The 21,124-nt window shown below is 38.9% G+C and overlaps 1 protein-coding gene across 2 annotated transcripts; it reads left to right on the top strand.

Annotated features, from left to right (window-relative positions):
- The first annotated feature begins 625 nt into the window (after window positions 1–625).
- On the top strand, window positions 626–20,505 carry TRAM1 (translocation associated membrane protein 1). Of its 2 annotated transcripts, none has more exons than XM_053935461.1 (11): window positions 626–809; window positions 3,619–3,682; window positions 4,258–4,379; window positions 4,582–4,698; window positions 5,593–5,651; window positions 6,043–6,127; window positions 8,826–8,896; window positions 8,986–9,090; window positions 9,610–9,753; window positions 10,605–10,765; window positions 14,298–20,505. In XM_053935461.1, exons 1-11 carry the CDS (start codon window positions 687–689, stop codon window positions 14,369–14,371), a joined length of 1,125 nt encoding a protein of 374 aa, XP_053791436.1. In that variant the 5' UTR covers window positions 626–686; the 3' UTR covers window positions 14,372–20,505. The 2 variants fall into 2 exon arrangements, with proteins under 2 accessions (XP_053791436.1, XP_053791443.1); XM_053935468.1 differs by lacking the exon at window positions 626–809 and adding an exon at window positions 1,612–1,705.
- The last annotated feature ends 619 nt before the right edge of the window (window positions 20,506–21,124 follow it).

Below are 21,124 nucleotides of genomic sequence, written 5' to 3'. Positions count from 1 at the left end.
TCTGGCAAAGCAAAACAATACCAAATAGCTACGCCTGTATTCATTCATAAGCTGCCGGCAGCAAAAGTCATTCTGACAACACTAAATTTCAGCTATAAATTAGTCAGTTTCATTATATTTCTTTTCCATATATCCACTGGGAGTATCTGCCTAACAGAAGCTTTAACAAACAAAGATAGCACGAATTTTGCGAGAGTTTAAGGACCTCTGAATTCAGCCTGGATCAGCGTTTATTTATCAGACCTCTTCGTTCATCGTTTTAACCTGACAAGAGCCTTCTGTTACTGAGTTGGGGTTTTTTGCTGGGCCGGTGCACAGCGCGAGCTTCGGGCTCCCGCCAGTGAGCATCCGGCCGGCGCTGCCGGCACTGCTGCCCGGGTGCCACGACAGGGCTCGGCTCCGCTCCTCTCGCCTGCGCCGACGAGCCCCGGCCACGCCGCGCCCCGGGTTGGTGGCTTTGAATTGGCGGGCGCTGGCCTCGCCGCCCCGGCGGGCGCAGCGCGGGCGGAGGCGCCGCCGGCCGGCAGGGGCGCTGCCGGCGGCGGGGCGGGGGAAGCGGAGCGGCGGCGCTGCCATTCCCCGGCTGCGCGGCCGCCTCCTCCCCTCCGCCTCTTCCTGGCCGCGGCCAGAGGAGCTGTGCTGGCAGCGGGGAGGCGGCGGCGGCGGCGCCCAGCTCCCGGCCCGCCATGGCGATCCGCAAGAAGAGCAACAAGAACCCGCCGGTGCTGAGCCACGAGTTCATCGTGCAGAACCATGCGGACATCGTGTCCTGCATGGCCATGATCTTCCTGCTGGGGCTCATGTTCGAGGTGAGGCGGCACCGACGCCCCCGCCGGAGGTCCTCTTCCCGCTTCCTCCCGCTCCACCGGAGGCTGGAGGAGAGACAGGGCGCGGGAGTGCCGTGGCAGCAGGGGAGGCTGTGCGGGCTGCGGTAGAACCCTGCGGCTGCCCCCGATCAGCGCCGCCGCCTCCCGGCGCACCTGCCCGCCAGCCCACGCCCGACCCGCTGTACGCGGGCACGGGAGCGACCCCCGCCCGCCGCACCGCCCGAGAATCACCGCGGGCGCCCTCCCCGCAGCGCATCCCCGCTTCCCCGGGTGGAACGCCCTTCTCCCCGGCTCGGCTTGGACAGGCGCGGCCGTGGCTATCGCCAGGACCCGGGTCCCGCTTCCCCGCCGCCGCGGGCGGGAGGCCGTGCGGGGCCGGGAGCGGGGCGGCGCGCTGCCCGCCGCGGCGGCGGGAGTTCCTGCGGGCGGCGGGGTTACGTGGCAGCCGGGGAGGGAGGGAGGAGTGCGCGGCACGGCGGGGAGGGGGCGGGGGGCGAGGCCCGGCCGCGACAGCCGATCCCCCGCTCTTTGTGTGCGCGGCCCCGCCGGGCCCCGCCGGCACTACGGCTCCCGGCGGGCGGCGCGGCGGGAAGGGAAGGGAAAGCAGCGGTGACGTGTCCTTACGGCCGCCGCTCGGGTCCCCCTGCCCGCGCCCCCGCCCGCGGAGCATCCCGGGGCTGCCGGCGGCTCCAGGCGCCGTGCGGCGGGGCTGGGCTCCCCCGCCGCCTCCTCCCGCCTCGGAGGTGCGCCGAGGTTTGGCAGCGGCGGGGGGGAGCTCTCCCTCCGGCCTGAGGGCTGGCTCTGCTGCAGGCCCTCCGCTCTCTGGGCCCCCATGTTGAATGCAGATGCTTTAAAACGTGCCTTTTGGCGCTGGAAAGGTAACTTACCTGTGTGACTACCAAAATGTTATCAGTGATCTAAGATCGCTGATCAGCAAATTAAGACACTGTTGACTAAATGTTTCTGGTATTTTAGGCATTTGTTGAGACATTTGTTAAGGCTTATGGACCTTTTTGTTATAGGGATGGTTTTCACGAAGGGTTCATCCAGCTGTTGGTACAGCTCAGCACTAAAGGCCATTGGAGTTAGGAAGTAGATAGGTAGATAGAAAGTGAAAACAGGGCGGACCAGCTACACTGTTGTTTTTGGGTTTGCTATCAAAAATCACCAAAGCACTGTTACATGGTGATTTTCTGGGGAATGAAGTCAAAGAGGTAAACCTAAACTGTTTCTTTTTGTGCCTACATCAGGCTTACTGTATTAACGGTATTACTGGTAGGTTTAGAGGTTTTGAGGGATTGAATGTGCTGAATTCTTTTGTTTCCGTTTTTTTTAATCCACTGTGTTTTCTAACCCAGTGTAAAAAGGCCATGTGTCATTGTTGGTACAGATGTGGTATGTTGCAATTTCTTTAATGCTTTGATACAGATACAGGAAATCACTTGCTGTGGTTAGATACAGATACAGGAAATCACTTGCTGTGGTTAATGTTGGTATGTTAAGGTGTTTACACTGCCTGTCTTGTACAATTCCAGTATTGAGAGTAGCTGACAGAGCCTTCAAAGGGCAGTTCAGAATTGAGTACTCTTTCGAATTGTCCTCTGCTCCCTTGAAGAATAGGGAGCCCAAGGCAACTTCACTAATTTGAGCAAACTAGTTGGATTCCCTGAAGTTACATGGTCTGAACAGTCTGCCACGTATTCAGGATTTCGTAGAAAATCTAGGGCTTGTTGACAAAGCACTGGTTTTAAAAATCTCACTTCCTATGAATAATTAATACTAGTAGTAACCTAGTCATTATCTTCAGACACTCAACATACCCTTCCAGGATTACTTAAGGACCTTGGGTTTTTTGTTAGCCCTATTAATTACCGCATAGACGCTGGCTTTTTACAGCAATGAGAAACCATCTGATCATGAATATGGTGAAGCCCAGTTATTTTTTCCTCTCATTTAGGGCATGTTTATTCAGGTTAGGATTCAGTGAAGATGTGTTATAGAAAGAAATAAGCTGCTAATTGACAAATAATAACTTGTACTCCATCTTATATATTGGGGATTTTAGAATGTCCCCACCCCACTCCTCAAAGAAAGCCATTAGGAGAACATCTTCTCTTCAAACTGTTTTGATTCATTCTGTTTTTTCTTACAGCTCATCATAAAGGGGTAGTACCACTAATGCTAAATTTAATTTAATTTGTTTTATGCTTCTTGCCAAAGGATCCCCAGGGTCAAAAGAATGGAAATTGTACTGAGTTGGTATCCCACTGGCCTGAAATTGTTTTCTGTTGTTTATGCCTTTTTTCCTTCCCTGTCCACATTTTTCGGATCACCCACAGATTTATGAATATGATAACTGACTTCCAAATTTTGTCAAATATGAAAAGTACTTTTAAATAAAGTTTATTCTCAGCCACTGCTGAATACATCATGGTCTAGGGACTCATTGATATTGCACATTGTGTTAATGTGATAATACAGTATGGACTAAAGACAGAATTGTAGCGTGTGTTTTCATTTTAGTTTTGCAGGAAAGGCTGTATATAAGTAACATTTTCAAGGATCTTTCATTTGGCAGGTTGAGTAGTCTGTAAACAAACCTATAGAGACCACGCCATGTGTGCTGCCCTTGGAAAGTCAGGTGCAGTTGTGAGATAATGGGAGTTGGTCAGTTTTTTGGGAGGAGACAAACTTGCTGGGCAAGGGTGCCAAAAGTCTGGGCAAATGTTTTCAGTTTAATGTCGTTTATTTCCATTAGAATTTACAGCACTTTTGGTTTTTTCTCTTTTAGATTACAGCAAAAGCAGCCGTCATTTTTGTTACACTTCAGTATAATGTTACCATTCCTGCCACAGGTATGTATCTTGCAGGAGGTTAGTTAGAAGACAATGTATCAGACATTATTGGTGTGCCATGCTTCCTAGACTTGACAGGAAGGGAACTTGTCACTTTCTATAGGTAATGGTCAGCTTTCAAGGATTTCACTTTATTTTTATTAAAACACTGTTTTAACTAATTAAGTTAGAGACAGTGTTTGTGTTCTGCTGGATTCGTTATTAGTGCTGAAATACCATCTGACTGGTAGATAAGTTCACATGAATTCTTACTCTGGCTTTACAGGTGATAATTTTTAATAATCGAAGTGGGGTGATAGTTTAACATATTTTTATTGTCCACTTTTAGTGTATTTGGGTAAGCTTCCTAAGTGCACTTAAGTTTTTAGTTTTATAGTATCTTTCCAGAGTCAAATTGATGGAGAAGATAACTGTAAACAATCTAGTGACCTAGTTCATGGTGGCAATTTAATTTGACTTTTATTTGTTCAGCTGACTACAAGCTACTTCTGTCTGAAAGGTTTCACTCTGAGAAATAAACTTATGAACTATTAAACTGTATAGGTGCCTAACAGTTAATTCTCTTTGTCTTTCAGAAGAACAATCTGCAGAAACAATCTCTCTCTATTACTATGGCATCAAAGACTTGGCTACAATTTTCTTTTACATGCTTGTAGCAATAATCATACATGCTATAATTCAGGAGTATGTACTGGATGTAAGTACAAAATGTTAATTCTTTTCATCAAGATAATTGTCAGGTTTTAATTAGACTTCAAGACTATTCACTTTGAAGTAAACTTCTGCATTAAATTTTTTAACTGTAAAAGCATGCATTAAAACTTTTAGGTACTGTAATGCAAGTACCAAATAAATGTGAAGTACTGCAGCATATGAATAACAGTGGACTTTCATTTCAGAAAATTAACAGGAAAATGCACTTTTCAAAAACAAAGCATAGCAAGTTCAATGAGTCTGGGCAACTTAGTGCATTCTACCTTTTCTCCTGTGTTTGGGGAACGAGTATTCTTGTCTCTGTAAGTATGCTTTCTCTTCTGTTTCTATTGTGAGATTTCAAAAAATTCACTTATGTTGATAATAAATATAGTTTTGGCTTATTTTTCTGGTTTTAGCTGGCTTTATTTTTAAAGTGGGGACAAGTTTAAGGATTCTGTTTAGTCATAACTGAGTATAAAGTCAGTAGTGTTACTGTTGCTCAGTCTTGAGTAGATTTACTGTCAAACTGAATAAGATAAAACCATTTAACTTTATTGTGGTATTTAATTCTCTGTAGGTTTTTTAGCATTGGTTTATTAACATAAAATAAATGTTTAGAAAACACCACACATAGCATTCTGGAACCTAGGGAATGGGTATATGACAGATTGCTGTAACCTCAGGTCACTGTGTGCTTTTAGGTGACATACTCTTTGCTAGTGGCTGGATGTATATGAGCTTAGCTCAGAGAAAGGGAAGACTTGCCTTTTTTTTTTTTTCTTTCTTTATTTTAACATAAGAACTCATGGAAAACCTTTCTTTCTCTTAGTTAAGTTGAAAGTTTGTCAGCAGTTTACAAGAGAAGACTTGTGGCTAGTAATCCTGGAATAATTTCCATCTCATAAGGACGTTCTATCTTGAAAAATTGCCTGATTTGTTTTGTTGCTTTTTATTTTCCTAAGCCCATGCAACTCTTGTTTTGGGGATTTGTTTTCTTGGTTGGTTTGGTTTTGTTTATTTGTGATTTTTTGGGGATTTTCAAAAAAGTAAATTTATGGATCTGCAGCTTTTGCTTGTGTATGTATATGTATTTTTTGTGTATACATGTACATATACATAAATGCATATATGTACACCCAGTCATTATTTCTGACTAGAAAGTAGCATCTTAGAGTGTTTATTTGGGTTTTTTGTTTGTCCTTTTCTTTTTTTAGGAGAACTATATATCAGATCCCACCTCTCTGTGGAGGGACTATCCACACACTCTGATTCCGTAAGGCCTCTTCCTTCGAGGATTGCTGGGGGAGAGGAGGGAGTGTTTTAAGCCTAGGGTGTGTCATGTACAATCTGTGTAGAATAAGTAGTTTGTAAAACTATATTAGTCACTAATGTGGTTTTGGTTGTATTTATGTGGGCTCAATTCTTTAACAACTTGTAGCATACAAAGTTTTTTTTGTGTAGACTATTACTTAAAGAATTCCATTTTTTCAAGCTTTGTCTGAATGATTTTGTTATTAAAGATATTAGTTTAGACTTGGCTGGCATGAAGGATCTGTATTTTTTCTTTAAGAGACAGTGATAAAATGAGTTCACTAGAAGCTTCTGAAATGTTTTAAGTTTATTCATAATAAATAATATTCTTCAATTCTTGCTGTATTGTACAGGTTTCAAATGAAGTTTTTCTACATCTTACAGTTAGCATACTGGTTTCATGCTTTTCCTGAACTGTACTTTCAGAAAACAAAAAAAGTAAGTTCAAAATGTAAATGGGAGGAACTCCAGAGCAAGGTGGCTTTTTTTCTTTTCAGTTAAATCCTAATTGCAGTAAAATTGCTAAATATATGTTGTGTAAATAAAAATCACTAGTGTTTCTCATCCACTGGAAGAATTTTCCCTCAAGCAAGTGATTGTGAGATTTTCTTTTCAACTCTTGGGTTTTTTTTTCCTTTGTTTCTCAGAGTTGATAGTCTGAATAGGCTCATTGAAATCACAGTTGCTTCATGAATCATGATATAGGTGTAGAATATAAACTGTGAATAATTCTATACATCAAAGGAGTATGAAAGTCTGGGATTTGATTTAAATAGCATTTAAATGTGTGGATGAAAATGGGACATGAGCTGGCAATGTACCTTTGCATCCCAAAAAAGCAAGTGTCACCTGGGCTGCATAACAAGCAGGGACCAGCTGGTTGAGTGAAGGGATTCTTCCCCTCTGCTGTGCTCTGGTGAGACTGCCCTGGAGTGCTGCATCCAGCTCTGGGGTCCCCAGCACAAGAACAGTGTGCATTGGTTTGAGCAGGTCCAGAGGAGGGCCATGGAGATGAACAGAGGGCTGGAGCACCCCTTCTATGAAGGCAGGCTAAGAGAGTTGGGGGTGTTCCACCTGGAGAAGAGAAGGCTCCGGGGAGAGCTTGTTGTGGCCTCTCACGGTTTGAAAGGGGCTTATAGGAAAGATGGAGAGAGACTTTTTATTGGGGTCTGTAGTGACAAGGAACAGTGTTTTTGAAAGAGTTTAGAGTAGATTTAGAAGGTTTTGAAAAGTTGAATAGATGTGAAAAAATTCTTTATGGTGAGAAACTGGAACACAATGCCCAGAGAAGTGTGAATTTGTTTCCATTTGAAGTGTTCAAGGTCAGGCTGGATGGGGCTTTGAGCAACCTGAACAAGTGATAGGTGTCCATGGTATAGAGGTTGGACTAGGTGATCTACAAAGGTATCTTTGAGCCCAAAACATTCTGTAACTAGGTTGCATCTCTTTTGCCGGTTCTGCTTTATTCAAGAAAATGAAACATAGGTGTTACATAACCACAGGTCTTTGTACAGGAGCCTAGAAGAGGCTTAGTTAAATAGTAACAAAATGCACTGGTTTTATGCTGCTCAGCTGCAGTATAAATGCTATATTGCAGAAACACTGCAGTTGACGTTCTCTTATTGTGCTAGTGATACCTTCCAAATTTGACTTCACAACCAAGTGTGGAGATTTTTCTTAAAATAACTTCAAGAAAGCTGTCACAAGTGGCCTAAGTGCTGTCTGTTGAATAGTAGTGTTTTACTTGGTCTCCTTGAAATTGTGCCCTCTGACTTCTGCATGAAGTTTAAAGAGTGATAGTTCATTTGTTTTAGCATTGTTGATATTTCTTCAACCATAGCTTAACCTCTACCATCTTGGCTTACTTGCCTTATTCCTTCTCCTGAACAAACTGGCAGCTTTTACTCAGGCCTAGTTATCTATTTTGCTGACATAAACAAGAAAAGAACTTCTCAGTTCTGGTTCCTCTATAGTCATGTATACCTCATGCATTATTCCACAAGGCCTGCAGTCTCTGACAGTTTGTTTAAGCAGGCAGCATGGGCTGCTTAAATGTTATCTCAGTTCTAAAGTTAAAGTGTCGTAGGCTGGTCCTGGTTGTGCTTGGAGAAACCAAGTGTGTGTATTTACTGTGTCTTTATCTGAAATAACCAATTTTTAATTTTCTTTCAGATAATTTAGAGTAGGTCTTTCTCCACCTGTTTTCTTGCTCTTTGTGTATTATGAGGGTGATGTTTGCTGTTGTCATAATTGTTTGATTCTGTAGGTTTGTTGGATGTGATACTGAGTATTGAATAACAGTGTAGCTCTTGTAAGATTAAAATTTTAGGCCCTTTTTACAAGATAAAGCTAAAGATCCTTGCTTGAAGTTTAGAGAATCTCTGCAAAAAGAAGTTTTCTTAAGCACAACTCAATGTATTCTGCTACCACTCCAAAAGAGATTTTTATTGTGGTCTGGCATTCTTCAGGAGTTCTTTTGTTCACATATGGCACAATCTGCTTTCCATGTGCTGTGTGTCTTGCTCTTTCTTATTTCATCTCCATGAAGTGTTCAGTTTAATTGGGCTGACTAAAGCCTGACTTAAAGTGGGACCATGTGCTTTACTGGTTAGTAACAATATTCTTTGTATCTGCCAGAAACAGTGTGCCAGAATTTTGGATAGCCTTGACTTTTTAAAATTGATGTCAACACTTGGAAAACCTTTCATTTTGATTTGTAGACTGTTATTTTATTCTGTAGCAATCTGACAATTTGATGGGCAGCAAACATGTGGAACTGTAGGATCTGATGATACAGTAATACATACCAAATAAGAAATGTAATAACTTGTATATATTCACAGTGGTCATAACAAATGAAAGTGGATCCTTTTCAAAAGCATCTTTCCATGTTTGATGCCTTTTCTCATAGTAGCATATGTAAGATACTGACTGTGACTGGTAAGTGAGCAATAAGTTGTGTGTGGAATTAGATGTTCCAGGCTGAGTGATTTAGTGCCAGACCAGAGCACGTTAAGGTAGCTGATACACCAAGAAGAATTTCCAAGACTAGGGAATAGTTTGTAATAACAGATAACATAGTACAGTACTGTGTAACATTGTGTATAACACATGGTCACTCTTTTCTTCCAAATAGGAAGATATCTTTCGCCAGATTGTCTACATTGGACTTTACCTCTTTCATATTGCTGGAGCCTATCTCCTGAAGTAAGTCAATTGTAAACTTTTGCTGGCTCCATTCTTTGCCTTAAATATCTAACAAAACGTCTGAATGTTTGTTTTATTTGTTTTGATAGTCTGACCCACCTTGGACTTGTTCTTCTGGTATTGCATTACTTCGTTGAATTTCTTTTCCACGTATCCCGTCTTTTCTACTTCAGTGATGAAAAATACCAGAAAGGGTAAATAGTCTTTGTCTTTAAAAATCCTGTAATTTCTGTCTTAGAGCCTTTTGCACTTAACTAACCAGAAACCAAAATTACAAGGGAGTTCAAACAGTGTTTCTTAAGCAACCACAGTTGTCCAGACTAGTGTTAGTACTTATATTTCTAAATCATCAGTATGCTTTCTACTTTGTTTTAGCCTATTTAAGTAAATATTAATAGCAGTATTCAATTAAATAAATCTCTCAATGTATACTAATGTGGGAGTTTTTTTACGTTTTGTAGAGAAAGGAACTGGATAGATTGCTAATACAGCCAGCTCTGTAGGAACTAAAAATGTGCTTTTGTTCTAATAGTACTGCAAAGCACTTTCCTCTGAGTTGAAATCAGTTTTCATAACATAATAAAAGATGAATTTAAGATAGGTGCAAAATCATGTATTTAGGTAAGTTCTTACATTTCAAAGAAATTTGCATTGTTAGTGCATGTGTTTCGAATGGAAACTTTATTTAATGTTTGTGGTGTTTCTATTTCTAGATTTTCACTGTGGGCAGTTCTTTTTGTTTTGGGAAGGCTTCTCACCTTGATTCTCTCAGTCCTCACATTTGGCTTTGGACTGGCAAGAGCAGAAGATCAGCAGCTGAATTTCAGTACTGGGAACTTTAATATCCTGGCTGTTAGGTATAGTAAACCTGGAACAGTTCTTAAGCGTGTGCTGTAAACCCATGTTAAATACACAGTGTAAGTGGCATGGTACTAATGCCAGTAATTCTGAATCATTGTTTTCATGCAACCAATGGGATCAATAGGAATAGCTTATGTAAGAAACTTTTAAGGTGCAGTGAAATGAATTGACGGAATTTAGTCTACAGCTGAGAAATCTGTAACTGGTTACCCTTATTTTCTTTGTTAAAAAAAAACCCAAGCAACCAAAAAAATAAAAAGCAAAACCAAACAAACAGAATTAATAGGAATATATTACAGACACTACTTTCAAATGTTTTAAAGTTAATAAATTTAATTCTAAATACAATTGCTATCTTAGAGGTCAAGGTATTTGTGCCCAGAGCAGCTTTGGTCTCATTTGCAGATTACTGCCTCTTTCTCTGCCTTTCTTATGGCTCCTATTGCTGCTGCATGATCCAACTGCCTGCCTTCTTACGACTGCAGAGAAGGAAGTTATTGAAACTTTGACAATGTCAGCATTACCTTGCAAAATTGATACTCCGGGCTGCAAGACAGTCTTAAACCATTTTCAGCTGCTACTGCTTGGTACCCTGAGAGTAATTCTGAGAAAGACAGTAGGAAAGAAATGTAGTACTTGTCAGTTTTGATGGGCAAAGTTTTCACTATCACTCTATCTGGTTTTGATCATCTGTACTTAAGCCTATGCAAGTGAACTCTTGGCTCAGAAAATGGATGTTACCAGGAGGAGTGGGTGGAAAAAAAATCCTGAGATGTTCTATCTTCCTTTTTTGTTTGAATAATGAGGCAAAGTTACTGATAAAACTTTACCTATTATTTGTTTCTAGAATCAGTGTGCTGGCCTCCATCTGCATGACCCAAGCATTTATGATGTGGAAGTTCATTAATTTCCAGCTTCGGAGGTGGAGAGAGCATTCTTCTTCTCAGCCTCAGTCAGTGAAAAAGAAGTTTGTATCAGCTAAAGGAAAGACCTCCAGAAAAGAAAGAGGTTTGTAGTTTCAGTTTTTCTGCTCCTTTGACTTCTCAAAACCAACTTCAGGTCGCTAAAGAAGCATTTTGTTTAACTTGTGATTGAGATGACTCAGCTAGAGAAGCAGTACTGGGGAATATTACTGTGGGAAGAATTGATTTTTAAGAAAAACCACTATATATTGTTGGGTTTTCTAACTGCCCAAATTAAGGAATTACTGCAGTTTTTTTAGTTAATGCAGCATGATATTTTTATTCTCTTTAATTTCATTACTTGAACAAAGTGTGTCATGCTTATGTTTTGTTCTCTTACATAAAGGGAACAGATGCAATTTTACATCTCTTCTCTTAGACATTTATTTGTAAAATTTTCTTGCTGTGGATTTCAAGCTTCTTTTTCATTGCCACAAAATTCTGAGGATTTAGAGCAAGGAGATAGTTTGATGATCCACCCAGTAAAAAGTTTTGTGTTGGACTGTTTTTACAAAAACCAGGAATTGGTAGTTCTTTAAGGAAAGGTAATAGCACCTTACTACTCTAAACCTGTGTTGAAGTATTTGGAAATTAACTGAAGAGTCCAGGTTTGACTTTTTAATTATGTCACACCTTTTTTGTGGAAAGGGTATGAAAGATGAACAGAATGCTCTTTCTTCTGAGAAAAAATTATGTGCTGTTTTAAAAAAAAAAAAATTAAATCCCTGTACTTCAGTATATCTGTTGCACCAACAGTTCAACTCCAGTGAATTTAACTGCTAGATTGAATAACTTCTGCACCCTTTTGAAATGGCAGAAGTTGTTTCAAAAGCTTTCTTCAGCATGATCCTTTGCTCCCAATCATGTATTACCAATCTGTTCCACTTTTAGATATATTGAAAGTAGTGTGTATCAAGACGATTTGCATTGAGAACTGAGATTTGTGGTGGGAGATCAATAATTTTTCTATTTCTCCCAAGTTTCTATTTTTATTAAAATCATGTGTTTTAGAGTACTGCTGCACTCCCTTTAGATGATTTGTAATTATCACAACTTGGCTTTTGTGTAGTGTTAGGGGTTTTTTTTCATCTGAAAATTCAGTCGGAATTTTTTTTTTAATTGAGTGAAGATAGTTTCCTATGTAAGTTTCCTGTTTAATCAGAGCTTCATGTTCATGGCCTTCTCTCTATGGTTGGGTTTTTTTGTTTTTTTGTTTTTTTTTTTTAATTTAAGTATTTTATGTCAAATAATTTTAAAATATGTGCCTTGGTCAGGGAGTCAGAAATGTAATAGCTTTTTAAAAATCTCTTAATCTATTTCATTCATGTAATTCAGTGAATCTGCTGGGTTTCACCCAACTTCAGTGGAGACTTGCAAGTGATAAACAAATAGTGAAAAAGTCAGTTGATTGGAGTTGTGGTTTAATTCGCAGAATAATTTAACTATGCCTGTCTTGAACACTGAAGAATTTTATTCCTTATTTTAAATGAACATAAAAGAACTCCGTTCATTCAGATTCTTCTGTTTTGAATACTCCTGTTACATTATCTGTTCAGAACACTTACATAGGGTGCAGCAAAGCAGTATTTTTGAAAGAGTAATATATGCAACTGAATTGTTTAAAACACTTTTTTGTGTGTGTGTGGTTGAATTTTTTTTTGGGGGAGCCAGGGCACAATAAAATGTGTTACTTTTAGTCTATGCCAAAAGCAAGAAATGACAGTAAAAAGTCCTGCTGGTGATGTAGGTGGGATATATAGCCACATACTGATTCATGTTCTTTGTTGTTTTACCTAAACTGTTTAAGAAAATATGATTTCAGTTAGCTGGCTTGGATCTAATTAATTGTATGTAAGTTTCTTTATTTAAAAATAATTCAAACATTTTCAGAAATATCCAAAGACCACCTTATGTAGGCTTAAAATGGTGGTGTCATTTACAGCCAGATATGTGGTCAAACAGACTTTGACTCTTTGGGCCTGTGTCTGGTCTTGTGCTCATGTGTAGTTGTCATTGTTACATTTTTTTGTTGCTTGTTTGCATAAATGGGAGCATTTGGGTGTCATGGGAGAAAGAGGGAGGCCAACAGCTGTTTTTGTAGACTGTCCATACTCTAGTGACCTTCAGCACTTCTGCGGATAGAAAAAATAAGTTTACCCAGTCCTTTGTAAAAATAGATCAATATTTATATATTATAATTGTTTAAAAGCAGCCAAAAAACCAGCAGCTGTTGCTTGAAGTCAGAATGATGTGAGTCAGAGCAGAGATGTTAGGCTGCAAGCATTGTAGCTGGCTATGCACTGTGCTCTTTAGATCTGTTTTATAAATATAGTTACTGTCAGGCAACATCTGTTTCCTTGGTTGTGGTGAAACTGAATGAAGGGAGTGTTGGAGTTCTGGATGCTGAGAATTTTAGACTTTCTGTGCTGACACAATCCAACTCCCAGGAGAGCGCTACATTTGACCTGAAGCTGTGGAGAAGGCTTCCAAAATTAACTGATAACACTAGGATTATGAGTGCGTAGTTAATTAGAAGAGTGTAATATCACAAGGTAAAAAACTTAGAGTTTGAAGTTTTAAAATAATATATATAGAACAAGATAGAAGTTGTAAAGCAAAGCATAAGCTAGTCCTTCTTTACCTTCTTCTTCCCTCTTCTTCTTAAGTATAACTAGTATTTTGTAATTAGACAAAAAAGTCTGCATTGCGGACTTTGACTAATTAGTTATTAGATAAAAAGTGAAAATAATTTAAGTATAATTTCTTAATTAAATAGTTTAACCTTAAAAAACTTTATAACAAAAAATTGTTAACCATTTTATATCTTATTAGTAAAAAACTACCCAAAAAACACTACCTATGAGACTATAATATAAATAAGAAATAACAAACAGCTAAATCTAAGCACAAACTATCATCTCAAGTACCTTTGTGTTCTTAGGTAGGTGCCTGATCTTGAACTCTTTCCACCTACACATACTCATTGCATATCTGAACTAGTGTTTTACTTCTGTCTGTCTTATCTATGTAAATATCTTCATCATAAAGTAAGTGGATTCTGTATGTTAAAGTTTATGCTTTAAAAAATGTGAGTGTATCTGTGTATAAGGGATTTCCTCTATGTATCAAATGCTTGTAAAGGTAAGCAAAGGAGTGTAATTTTAGCAAGAATTATGAGGTAGGTGGGATAAATAATTAAGACTTGTAGCAGAGATCTCTGTATATACTGTGTCTCCAAAATTTCACAGAGCCATCTCATCTTCAAGTTGTACTTTACTTTTTCACAGAATGTCTTCTAAAATATCATAACTGGTCTTCATTTTCAGTCTAGATGTATATAATGGACAGATTTCAGTGTCTTGCCACATCAGGAAACTGGAATTTATTGCAGTAAACTTTAAATATTGCAGTTTGAAAAAACTTCATTATACTGTTGTGCTCTGAATGACAATTAAGAGGTTTAACGAAGAAGGTACATCAGAAAAGAAGTTAAAGGCTGTTTGTGTAGAACCCACAAAAATGTAATAAAATATGAAGGTCTCACTGTATTTGAAAAGTGTTTTTTTCTTTTTTTCTAGAAAATGGAATAAATGGAACAGTGACCTCAAATGGAGCAGACTCGCCTCGCAGCAGGAAGGATAAATCCTCGTAAAACTGGGTTTTCTTAAGTTAATTGACTAATGTCCCCAAAGAATCTGCTTTTTACATGGATGGCCCTTCAGCACTAGAGATATTATGGATTAAAGAAAATACAATTCATGTTTTTTGATTATTGCTGTTGTTTTGAGAAACTTTTTTTAAAAAAACATTTTGACTAAGGAAAAAGGTTTATCTCTCTTCAAATATTTGGGGGGAGGATTCAACACTTTTTAAAACACATTGACACTTTTTTAAATATTTACTGTGATGAAATAACTTAATGAGGATCACTGTTGCAGTGTATTATTTCCTTCCAGTTTTTGTAATCTTGGTGATACTGTTCTACCAACTTCACTTTTTCCAAGTTCCTCAAGAAGTATTGCAAAATTGAAGTAAAAACATAGTATGCATATTCAGATACTCTGGGTTTTCAGTTAGTTACCTTGACTCAAATTTACATTTCAATTTGGGATTCCAAGACCACACCAATAGACCTCTTTATTTGGTAGTTACTATAGCTGCACAATGTCTGCTCTAAGAATTGCCCTGTATCATTAAAACAAAACTGAACTAATTGGAAAAGTTGCAGAGTCTTATTGTTTGTTGATTAGAAATCTCTTACGAGGAGCACAACACTTTTTTGAGATATAGCTTTTAGCACCTGAAAACTAGAAGGGAGTGTGTATGGTGATAGAAAGAGTTGCTTTGAGTAGCACTGTCCACTTCTGTCTGTGCTTTTGAAGTGTATGTATCTTGGAGAATTAGTGTGCATTGGGCCTTCTTTGAAAACTTGTCTGTCTGATTTTACAGGTGGAGGTTATTACAATATGTTGTGTTTGTTCCGGGAGGCAATCAGTGCTCCATGAAGAGGGAATTAGATAAATGGATCAAGTGATGAGAAACATTCCTTTATTCTAACTGCTTTGCTTTGTTTCACCTCTGTTAGGAAATAGTTTGATTTCTCCTATATATATTTTTATGAAAAAAATATTTAAAAGCTACAGCTTCTTAAAACTGATTTATTGTGACCTCTGCTACAACTGGAAAAATCTAAATTTAAGAATTTTTCCATTATCTTTCATAATTGTATTCCATGTGAAACCTTGTCCAGTTAGTTTTCCAGTTTAATATGCAGATAATGTTTCCTCTGTACACTTTTGTAATGGGTATAATTCAACCTATTTCACTTGAGAATGAGTGAGACAGTTATTGCAGTCTTAAGAAGAAGTTGCTGAATTAGTCTATCAAGTTAACCCAAGTATTGAACTGCTTATTGATTAAGGAATAATTATGAACAATCAAGCTGATAAATAAAATAATTTTAATTAAAAACTGTTATTATAATGGAGTTTATACCCAACAAAATGATAAATCTGCATTCTGTATTTTCTACAGTTCAATTGCTTACTATTCAGAATAAACATTTCTAGTACAAAATTCTCACTACAAGAAACTATCCATTCTTCAGTTGTTTAGTGCTGTTCAGAGTTATTACAGTATAATTTATTACGTTTCAGCTGGTTACAGACACAATTCCCAAGTATGTGGTTCACAGCTCCTGAAGTGGACTTGGCAGACTTGTACTTGCTTAGCTTGAGGACTCTGGGGTAGTGTGCCCTCTAGTATGCCCAGTCTGCTTCAGTAGAAGTAGGTATCCCATGTCCTGTGACATCCCATGTAGAACTGTGAATCTGTCCAACCTGACCACAAAACTGGAACTCGGAACTTCTGAGAGACACGTGTACATTATATACTTGTTCAAAATCATGTTTTGTGTCTGATGTTTCTAGAAAAAACCTTCAAAGATTCTGTGTGCCTTGCTCTCAACTTGTACCTTAAGCCAAAGGGGGTAAATTTTAAGTGTCTAGTCTGGTGCTTGGGCTCTAAATCAGTTTGCTTGTGGTATCTGCTTGTACTGGGGCTGAAAGAACCATAAAGGGTGGAGGAACAAATTACAAAGCGGTCATTTAAGGTACTTCTTGAGATCTTCAAGACTTCTAGGAGTCTGAGGGTTGTAATAGTTGTTTCCCTAAGGCAAGGCAAACTATCTCTTGTAAACCTCATTCTTTGATGCAGTAGTCTTGAAATGACTTCAGGTTAATTTCCAAAAACTTCAGAAAAATATATTCTTGACTGTTATTACTGACATTGCTTTTTGTCTCCTTTTGGCCTTATGGATGGACATTCTTGTCCTTTGGACATTTACAAAAGCACTTTTGTTTCCACAATGGCTTAATATTCATCATTGCCTTATAGGAGTTGTTGGTATCTATTACCAAGTAATAGAAAATAACAACAGTTGTTCTAGAATTTTGTTAGAGCATTGGAAGCCAGTATTTTCTGTCTCTTCTCTCATAACTAAAAATGCATATTTATCATGTTTGATGAGGCAATACCAGTAATTTTTAATTATCTGCCTTGGGATGGAAATATTCATAAACTTAGAAGATATTGAGACTTTGATTTCTAGTTTGATATTATTTGTTTTAGTGTTAGAGTATTGTTTGGCTGGATAACTTCTTTTGAATTGCTTAAAATTGATTTTCAAATGTTATTGCAGTTTTGGCTCTTTGCTTGTAATCTGGGTTTCAGTAAGATGGAAGAAGATTAGTTGTCTAATCATGTTTTCTTTAATTATGGCATCAAGAAAATTAGAAATAGAAATGACTGAGGAGTTCATTATTATATCCTACTCCAAATAAAATAGGCAGTAGTTAATTTATCCTCATCAATTACAAGGTCCCACAAAGAGAAAGCTTTGTCCATTTAGATGGATTTGAATTGAATAATTAGACAGTGGAGAGAGTTTGTTTGGTTTGTTTCTTTTTCTTAAACCTCCTTCTCTTTGCCTCATCTTGTCAAAACTTTTCAAGATTTAACAACAGATGATTTCAAGCCTTTTTTGAGCCCCAAATGTATGTTTGGTGCCAGAATATTCTCTCAAAACCAATATTTTACTTTTAAAGTGGTTATATTTAATTTCAAAGTACAAACAAGGAATGCAGAGCAGCTGAAATTAATTTTCAGAGTTTTAGTTTTCATCTGGACACTTTCTCCTTGACTGGTTGCAAAGACTGATTTCTCCTGTGTGAATCATTCATGAATGTGAAAATACTCTTTGGAAATACTGTTTTTCTGGTGATCCCATGCCCACACTTAGGAATGGTGAAGGAATCTGCTGAGCAGAGAAAATGCATAGGCTATTTCCTCTAAGTTTAGGTTATGCTGAAGGTAATTATGTATGTTGGGATAATGCATTTAGAAAATCAGCAGTTATTTGTAAGTGTTTGGTATTTTTTCTAAATACTCTTTTTCTTTGAAAATTTTAGTTGTGTTTATGGACTTAAAGTACACAGAATCGTAATAAGCAGTGTGGTCCTCTCTCTGGTATAGGTAATTGGACTTCTGTAAAAAGGGTCAATACACATCTGCAGTCCTTTGTTTTTTGAACATTTCTGACTGACTGCACCTGAGTTGATTTTGCTGGGGGCAAAACTTGCTATGAAAGGGAAGGGAGGATTTCCATAGCCATGCTAGCCTGAAAGTAATGTGGGTTGCTGCCAGAATCGTTGCTCTATCCCTTGCCTTAGCTAGCACCAGCCTTTCTGGTTGCATGGTGAGCTAGACCAGGGAGCTGGTGCACCTGAAAACAAGGATGTTTGGGTTTTTTCCATTGGGTTAGTTGCCTGATAGCAACCCCAGAGTTTTACAAGTAATTATGTGCAAGCAAGAAGAAAAGTTGCAGGGAAAGAACAATCAGGTTCTAAGGCTACTGCCCCTTTCAACAGCATGTTGCTTAAAAATTACCCTAGATTACAGTGTGGGAGATCTTTAAAGGCTTCCAGTCACCAGTACCAGAAGGGACCTGGCCTCTCTGGTAGTTCCTACATGCCAAATCCATGAAGTATTAATGGATTTTTTTCAGATCTTGTGGGAGAAGGGGAAATACTCATTGTGATTTACTGTACTGAGATACCTCTTATCTGTCATCAGGGTTTCCAGTGCAGAAATAGGGATTTTGAAAATGTAGATTGTCCTGGATCAAACAAATAACATTGCTTTCCTTAACAGCCAGGAAATTATGGGGTTTTTTGCTTTTTTGGTGTGAGATTTTTTTTTTTCTACATCAACCCTTTATGTACTGGAAGAGGTCTTCCAGAGAGCTTCACAAGAATTACACTGTATGTGAGTCTTGGTACATGGAGGGGAGGATTGTTTGGTTTCTCTTATTTTGTTTTCCTGTTTTCAGGAAGTTCACCAGCTGATTCCTAGGTCATGCTTGGGTTTGATTCCATTTGTGACTCAGCCCTGTGGGCCTGTGTTGTAAATGTTGGAGATTGGCAGTTTCAATAGGCTCCCTGTGCAGTGGTGATCATTGCTGTCCTAATTGTTCTGTCTGGAAAATGTCAGTATTGAAGGGACTTGAACACAAAGTAGAGACAGTGGTGATGTTTGTAACGTTTACAGGCTGGTGGGAGCCTGCATACAGAGATGGTATCTGGAGGGGGGGCTGTGGTGTAATGCCTGAATCTGGTTATGCAAATACTTAGGTTATTTCTGGTGCAGGGTATAAGAATGTCCTACAAAATGAAAGCTTGGGGAATATTTAGAAAATCCTTTAAAAAGAAAAATGCTTCAAAGGACTGACGTCAGTTATCATCTGCTCATCATATTTGAATTTCTTACATTGTGAGCTGTGTATTATCTTTAGAGCACTGGATTAGCCTATGTTTGTTGGTGGGGTTATTTTATATACTGTAAGTTGTTGTTGTGGATGTCTGGTGAGTATGCCCTCTTCACACTGCTCCCTGAACTATTCAGTTTTGGATCTGATAACCCTAAATCTGTACACAATAAGGAATTTTGTGTGTTCTTCAGAACTAAAATAGGCTCAGTGCTGGAGTGTTTTTGGATCAGACGTGCAAAAGAAACATGCACATCCATATGTTGAGTGTCATCAGAACCTTCTTAATGGGAACTGAAACTCTTTAGGATGAATAGAATGCAATACAACTTGGATATAGCTCACATCCACATAACAAGTGCTGTTGTGGGTGACATGGGACTGCTGCTGGCATCTGCCCTTGTCCATTCCCTTTGATGATCAATGGGTGAGGAGTGCTGGGCTGCAGCAGCAGTAGGTTGACTGCTTTCTGCCTTTTAGAGAAGCTCTTTTGATGTTGCCAATTCAAAAGGCAACAACTTTTATTTCTGGTTTAAAAAAAAAAGCGTACGGCCTACTTTTGAATCCAATACACTTGCTCTTGATCTCTTTCTATGTGTCCTGTCACTTTTATTTTAGGTTTCTGCAGATACTTTAGTTTTATCCAGCTCAAGGATGGCAAGTCTATGATGTGAGTGCCAGAAATGACAACTCCTTTTTCTTCTTTTGTGTTTGAAACTTCTTGCAGAATCAGAGCAGCTAAAATGTAGCTTTATAGTTCAATAGCATTTCAGTATTCATTCTTTGTCCATATTTATTGTGGTTAACATTAAAGGTCAGGCATTATCGTTCAGCACAACACAGTTGTTACTTCTACATGCCACACACAAGAGCATTCGGCAATATGATATACTGAACTGAAAAAAAAATGTTGGTCAGTCTGGTTTAACAGAAGTTGATATTCCTGGATGGTTTTGCTTTGCATACTGCAATTCACTGTCACTGCCTTTCTCATTTAGGAAACTGGGCACCTAAGATCTCCGAATCTCTAGACTGTAGTTTTGCTGCATATGACATGAAAAATTATGGTCTAGAGCTTTGTGTCTCCTTATATTTGCTTTTAAATGTTGAAGACTGTATCTTGCATTGTAATCAACAGATAAATATTCAGCCCATGGTAATAAGAATACTGTAACAGGGTAGGAATTTCAACTCTTGAACTCCAGACTATAAACCAAGCCAAAACTTAACTCATGTTCTCACGCAGGTGATTCCTCCTCTTTGTTTCTTGATTAATCATTCTCTTTGTTTTGTTTATGTAGATTGTAAGTTCTTGTGGCAAAGGTTGTCTTTCGTGCGTGTGTGTGCGTGCGCGTGTGTACCCAGGACAATGAGGTCTGGAGCCCCAGTCTGTGGAAGCTGTAATAAGCAATCACCTTGTTATTGTTTTCCTGGATATCATAATAAAGAGTATCGAATTAAAACTGTGCTTGAATAGTCTGTTACAAAAATGGAAGCATGTCAATTGCTTCTGGCCTTGCTTACAGTCCAGAAGCATCAGGGAGATACTGCTCAAAGGCAAATACAGTGTTTTATTTGGGGATATTCACTTGAACCAGTGAACACCAGAGACAGGAAATCTGCTTAGGCTGAAGAGGGATGGCTTATAACTCAGGCTGGAGCTGGATCTTGCACAAAATTATCAGGAGTTGTGATTTTCAAACCTTCTGCCAGCTTGAGAAACTGCATTGGCCCTCCCTCTTGGGAAGGGGAGAGGCTTGTTTGCTGTAATGTTTGTGCAGCATTTTGTGTCCTTTGAGTAGCACTTTCCAGCTTGAGAGTAACCATGAACTTGGAGAACACCGAGAGCTGTGCTGGGCAGTATCTGGTGATGCCTGGGAACTTGCTATTCTGATGTGTCCACTCCCTTCAGCTGAAAAACTTTTAAAGCCTTTGTAGACTTAATTTTCCCTGATACAGAAGAGCAAAATTTCATCCAATCTTAATTGGAGCCTCCACACTGCTCTGTTGGTGATTTGGCAATGTGGTGGGATCTGAGAACTGTACCCAACTTAGGGCAAGTTAGACTGCTTTTAGAAAACT

The sequence above is a fragment of the Vidua chalybeata genome, chromosome 1, assembly GCF_026979565.1.
Source record: "Vidua chalybeata isolate OUT-0048 chromosome 1, bVidCha1 merged haplotype, whole genome shotgun sequence".
Lineage (NCBI taxonomy): Eukaryota > Metazoa > Chordata > Aves > Passeriformes > Viduidae > Vidua > Vidua chalybeata.
The sequence above is the reverse complement of the archived record's forward strand: the minus strand, read 5'-3'. Positions and strand labels throughout refer to the sequence as shown.

Excerpts from the sequence above, each read along its gene's own strand:
- TRAM1 (XM_053935461.1), top strand. The coding sequence starts at position 687 with ATGGCGATCCGCAAGAAGAGCAACAAGAACCCGCCGGTGCTGAGCCAC. Across the intron at positions 9,754-10,604 it reads TTTAATATCCTGGCTGTTAG|AATCAGTGTGCTGGCCTCCA; the intron begins GTATAGTAAACC and ends ATTTGTTTCTAG. Across the intron at positions 10,766-14,297 it reads GACCTCCAGAAAAGAAAGAG|AAAATGGAATAAATGGAACA; the intron begins GTTTGTAGTTTC and ends CTTTTTTTCTAG.